Source organism: Camellia sinensis, chromosome 2 (assembly GCF_055761805.1).
Source record: "Camellia sinensis isolate YWXY chromosome 2, ASM5576180v1, whole genome shotgun sequence".
Lineage (NCBI taxonomy): Eukaryota > Viridiplantae > Streptophyta > Magnoliopsida > Ericales > Theaceae > Camellia > Camellia sinensis.
In genome coordinates this window covers 32,673,029-32,679,013 of record NC_138962.1, presented here as the reverse complement: position 1 = coordinate 32,679,013, position 5,985 = coordinate 32,673,029, and the positions used below count along the sequence as shown (strand labels likewise).

The 5,985-nt window shown below is 31.7% G+C and overlaps 1 protein-coding gene across 1 annotated transcript; it reads left to right on the top strand.

Annotated features, from left to right (window-relative positions):
* The first annotated feature begins 2,233 nt into the window (after window positions 1-2,233).
* LOC114288750 (uncharacterized) lies at window positions 2,234-3,483 on the top strand. The gene is made up of 2 exons (XM_028232341.2): window positions 2,234-2,410; window positions 2,512-3,483. Exons 1-2 carry the CDS (start codon window positions 2,234-2,236, stop codon window positions 3,481-3,483), a joined length of 1,149 nt encoding a protein of 382 aa, XP_028088142.2.
* Window positions 3,484-5,985: the final 2,502 nt, after the last annotated feature.

Below are 5,985 nucleotides of genomic sequence, written 5' to 3'. Positions count from 1 at the left end.
AAAGAATTGTCAATACAATCGCTTGATAATTGTCTTGAATTTAATCTGTAAGGATTTTTTAATCCTTACTGGTATGCTCGCATTTATGGTATTTTCTTTCGTAGGAAAAATAAGCCAATAGAACTATTTTGGTGAAAGAAGTTGCAATTTGTTATAATTATGCAATATATATTGTGATAACATGTATACGATATGCACCTTTTAAAGAGTGCACACCATAACAATTCCCTAACATATTGTGTTCTAAAATATATTTTTAATTATATTATTCACTTTACAAATGAAATTAAGTAGACAATTTTTGTCTTTTATTAGCCCAATTATTATTTCTCACTATTACAATGTAAAAACTCCCATTGATTAGTGATGCTATCATGTAACATAACTGTTACATCAAATATTTAACAAAAAAATAAGAATTTATCTATTTTCAATTAATATCATGAAAAATTACAATTGTTAATTTCATGGAAATCCATTTCTTTAACTTCACTTATTTTCCTATATTTTTTTTAGCCCTCCAACAATCAAATCATGAGTCACCTGCTACTATTCATTTTGTTTAGAACCCTAGCAAAAGATACCTCAGTATATAAATAGGGTTGGCTTTTTGACTTTTTATTTTTTTAACTATTTTAATTTGGGGTTAAAAAATTTCGTTTAGGATAATTTTTTTTAAGCTTTTTTGACTTTTGTGAGATAAAAAATAAAATGATTATGATTTGGATGTGATATTTTGTCTTATTGAGTTAAAAAGTCTATTTTATCTTTTTATGGCTATTTTAGCCAAAACCCTATATGCCAAACAAAGCAATAGTGTAAATTTGAATTTAATAGGCGACACTTAGGCCTCGTTTGGGAATTGTCTATTTTAGTTTAAAAGTGAAAAAGTTATTAAAAAAAATAAAAAGTTTATAACCTATACAAAAAAAAGTCAAAGATTCTATTTTCTCTCTACTTTTTGCACATCTTTTCGTAAAAAATTAAAAATTCATTTCAAATATATTAGTTTTTTTTTACCTCATATTTTAACCAAAAAATTAAAAAGTTACTAAAATAACATATTCCAAACGAGACCTTAACAAAAACCTAATCTATACATTTCATTTTCTTAGTACATTTCAAATTATTTTTTTAGACGTATTCTATTTTGTTAATTTGTATAACATTGGACAAATTGTAACAGTAATCCTTATACTTTGGTAATTATGTCATTTTAGTAATTGTAATTTCAACTGACTCGATTTTGATTATGAATTTATGATTTTGTTTCAATTTAGTCTAATTGATTACAATTCTTAACATTTTTTTAATGAAAAATATGTATATAAGTGCCATATGTCATATTTTTTAAAGTAAAATTTTAAATTTACTAACCTTAGTGAGTTAACCTCAAACAATTCAATGATTATTTTCAGTCAAAAACACTAATGATATTATCAATTAGACCAAATTGACATAAAATTTAAAATTAAGAGTCAACATTATGTAAATTAAAAATATAGGGACTAAAATAATATAAGAAACAAAATATAAATACCTCTAATATAATTTGTCCTATAATATTTTAGAGGATTTGAGTACATGTTTTCATTTCTTTCCTGGCAAGGTTACTTAGAGCATCCACACCAATCTCTTTAAAATTTTAGTCAAATTATAACTTATAAAGCTATTTTTCTGTTTTAGCTAGTCATATTTTTAGTACCCACTTCATCAAACTCTCTATTCTAACTTAATCCTATTAAAAAATATTTTTTTTATTGTATTTGTTTTTCTTTCTTTTTTTTATTAAATTAATGAGTTAGCTTGATCAAGTAGCATTTCTAGGGGCCTGATCAAGTAGCATTTCCTGGAGGAAACAGGGGCTTGCGGTTTGGCTCGGGCAGCCATTGTGCTGATCTCCGATTGAGTTGAAAATTTTTGTGGTTAATCTAGTTAATCAACTCTAAAATATGAATGGATCGGATTATTAGAAAGTCACCGACACGGTGGCCAACTGGTGCATTTTGGGAAAAATATAAAGACCCCAAATCCAAAACTGGACCATATTCTTCAATCATTCTGCTGTGCATTCCAACGGCTATATTTATCAACGGTCATAATTTTTTAAATGGTCATATTCTTCTACTATAAACAATAACATATGTTCTCTAATTCTCACAATCTAAATGAAATATTTTTCTTTCATTCTATCCTCATTAATTTTTTATATATGGATCTTCATTTTCTAGACATGATTCTTTATGACTCCGCCTCCGATGATGAGTTGGAGATAGTTACAATAGCTTCTATGGAAGCCGAGAGTTCATCAAAGTCACGACATGCTGCTCGTAAACGACGCGAGTTTGTTTGGCGTAATCCTTTGCAAGGCTATCAAAGGCTTTTTCTCGACTATTTTGCTGATCCACCAGTATATCCTCCCAAATTATTTCGAGAAAGTTTTGAATGAATCGTTCTCTTTTTCTCCGTATTCAATCTAAAGTAGAAGCTTATGAACCATATTTTGTTCAGAAAAGAAATGGTGATGGAGTGCTCGATTTGTCTGCTCTTCAAAAAATAACTACGGCTCTTAGAATGCTTGCTTATGGAGTAGCACCTTATTTTATGGATGAATACTTGAGGATTGGAGAAAGTATTGCAATGAAAAACCTAAAGAAATTTGTCAAAGCAGTGGTTGCAATTTTTTCTGATGAGTATTTGAGGTTACCAAACAACGACGACATTGCTAGACTTCTAGCTGTTGGTGAAAGTCGCGGTTTTCTTGGGATGTTAGGGAGCATTGATTGTATGCACTGGACTTGGAAGAATTGCTCAACTGCATGGAAAGGTATGCATACTGGCCATGCACATGAGTTAACAATTATTTTGGAAGCAGTAGCATCATATGATCTTTGGATATGGCATGCATTTTTTGGATTACTTGGGTCTAATAATGATATCAATGTTTTAGAATGGTCTTTCATATTTACCGAGCTTGCTCAAGGGCGTGCTCCTCGACTTAATTACACCATTAATGGAAATGAATATACCATGGGATACTACCTTGCTGATGATATATATCCACAATGGGCAACTTTTGTTAAAATAATTCCTCGTCCACAAGGAAAAAAGAATAAACATTTTGCTGAGGCCCAAGAGGTGTATGGAAAGGATGTAGAACGTGCATTTGGAGTGCTTCAAGCACGCTTTGCAATTGTGTGTGGACCTACACAACCATGGGATCTTCAGACTCTTAAAGATATTATGAAGGCTTGTATAATACTACACAACATGATCACTGAGGATGAAAGAGATGACGGAGGAGAGGAAAACATTGATTATGAACAAATCGATAAAATCCCTCATGCACAAGTGTCACTTGAACGTACGCCTAATACCATGGAATTTATTCAACAACATCGTCGCATAAGAGATAGAAAAACTCATTCTCGACTCCAATCGGATTTGGTTAAGCACTTGTGGCAAATCTATAGCCAATCTTAGGTTGGAATAGGCAAATCTATAGCCAATCTGGAATTAATGAGAATGAACCTAAACACTAGGTTGGTTCTCATGATTACAACCTTTTATATCAACCTAAACACTAGATATTTTTGGGAAAGTCATTTGTTAGACATATTGATTTTGATGATTTTATTTATATTATGTTTTTGATTTTGTTTGATGAATTCATTTGATCAAAATGTTATAAATTATCCATATTAATTCATCCTATTATTTTGTAGTTTTTGGAGGTGAAAATGAAGCCCAAATTCAGCACAAAAATAGCCACAAAACAGCCCCAAATTCAGCACAAAAATAGCTATAAAGCAACCCCGAAACAACAACAAAATAGCCCTGAAACAACAGCAAAGTAGCTCTAAAACAGCAGTAAAACAGCAACAAAACAGCCCGAAATAGCAGCAAAAACAGCCCAGTTCAGCTCAGTTTCATTTTGATTTCCTATGTGCTATATGCAAGAAACTAGTCTATCGACTTGTAGTTTTTAATTTGTCATGTTTTCATATTAATGCAAATCAACTTATATAATATCTATATGTTTCTTATTGAGAAATAGAATCTAACTCCAATAAGTAGAGCTTACAAAATGCCAATGTATTATATAGGCAAAAGTTACAAAATATACATAAACCTTACTTTAGTCAAAAGTCACAAAAAAGAACCCCTGTTTCTACATCAGGAAACCAGATAGCACAAAAGTATCCAACTATTTCATCCAAACAAAAGCTACCAAACTAACAGTCAAAAGTTACAACAAACATAACAGTTTCATAAATTACTCGGAAATGTTACTCTTTCTTCGACTCTTAATGATTTCCATTTGGTGCTGATAATAGTATTCTTGTTGCATTGGGGACATCCCACTTGTATCCATCATCATGATTCTCTCTTCTTCCTTCAATTTCTCCATTTTAGCTTTTTCAATGTGAATAATGTATGATTTCTCAAGCATTTCAAGTTTTTTCTTAGTTCCTTTCTTTCTCACTTCTTTCATGTCAATTAGCAAGTCTACAATTGGAGAACTTGTAGTATCTTGGCTCTTCAATTTTTTCTGCCTTTCTTTTTCTTTCTTCTTGCCAATTGGTCTCTCCAATTGTATAGACGTATCTCGTGAGATCTCATCTTCCTCTAGATTGACTAACTCTGGTGTTGAAGGTGAAGATGTGGAATTTCGACTCCTTTTTGGATTTGTCTTTTGGTATGTCTCAAACCGTTTTGGTTGATGCCTCAACACATTCCAACAATGTTTGAATGGAAATGAGGTTTTATGAACCTTCTGGTATATAAGTTTTGCCTTGCCAATTTGAAAATATATATATCAAAATTTTAAAATATATTGCATGGTAAATGTTTAAATATCTATGTAATTGATGCCTTGTCTTGCTCATTCACATTGCTTTCACGCATTGATTCAATTTGAGCAAAGTACCCACAAAACTTATTGGTTCCAAGTTGAATGATTGACCATCGGTTCATCAAAGAATTATCAGTACGTTCACTAATAAATGTTTTGTGCTCGTGGAAGTACTCCCCAACTCTCCTCCAGAATGTCTTACTTTTTTGCTCATTTCCATGCACTACATCCAAGCTAGTATTAAGCCAAGCCGATATAAGCAAATTGTTTTCTTCTTTAGAAAAGTTGTCACTGTGTGACTTTTTCGTAGCATATTCTTTTTTGGTTGAAAACTGAGATTCTTGGCCAGCACCTTGACTAACTTGGTTCAGATATTGAGACTTCATGAATTGGTTGTCAAGGTTGGAGGCCTCTTGTAAGAGATTGGTAAATAAAGGGTCTCCACTTGAATCCATCCTACAAGATAGAGTGAATCAAATCAAAATGAATCCATCGTTCAAGATAGAGTGAAAAATTTCAGATTGAATCTATCCCAACAAGACAGTAACTTAACACTTTCGTATAAAATAAAATCAATTTAATGAAGCATACTAAGACCGCCTCCAACCCTTAACTCAAATTTGGGAAAAAGAGCACATGTGTTAAGTTTTCGTTGGATTAAATAAGAGGAGTTAACAATTTTTTTTGCTAAAAAAATTAAATTTGATATGAATTTGAGTGAAGAATTTGAGTCTCCCTTTAAGTAAAACTCATGTTGATATAAGTTTGAGTAAAGGGTTGAGCTTGGAGGAGTGTTTTGATAATTGCTTACAAAAATTTGATTTTTTTTTTCTTTTTTGAAGGCAAAAGGAAGATTTTATTATGTAAACAAAATTACATAACAAAAGCTTAATATAAGGAAGCATCATAGGTGGCTAAGCTAATATCCCAACAAAGTTAATATGGAAGCAACTACCCAATCAAATGCTAGCAAAAACTGCAAACAAGGTTGGAAAAAAAGTGTTGGTAAGGCACCAACACATCCAACTCCCAGCAAGCCAGAAAATGCCCTCTAGATTGTGCAGGAAATTAGGGATACTCCACACCATAGCAGCAAAGCATCCATTAGAAAACTAGCACATTCACCACAC

Excerpts from the sequence above, each read along its gene's own strand:
- LOC114288750 (XM_028232341.2), top strand. The coding sequence starts at position 2,234 with ATGATTCTTTATGACTCCGCCTCCGATGATGAGTTGGAGATAGTTACA. Across the intron at positions 2,411-2,511 it reads ACTATTTTGCTGATCCACCA|AAAAGAAATGGTGATGGAGT; the intron begins GTATATCCTCCC and ends TATTTTGTTCAG.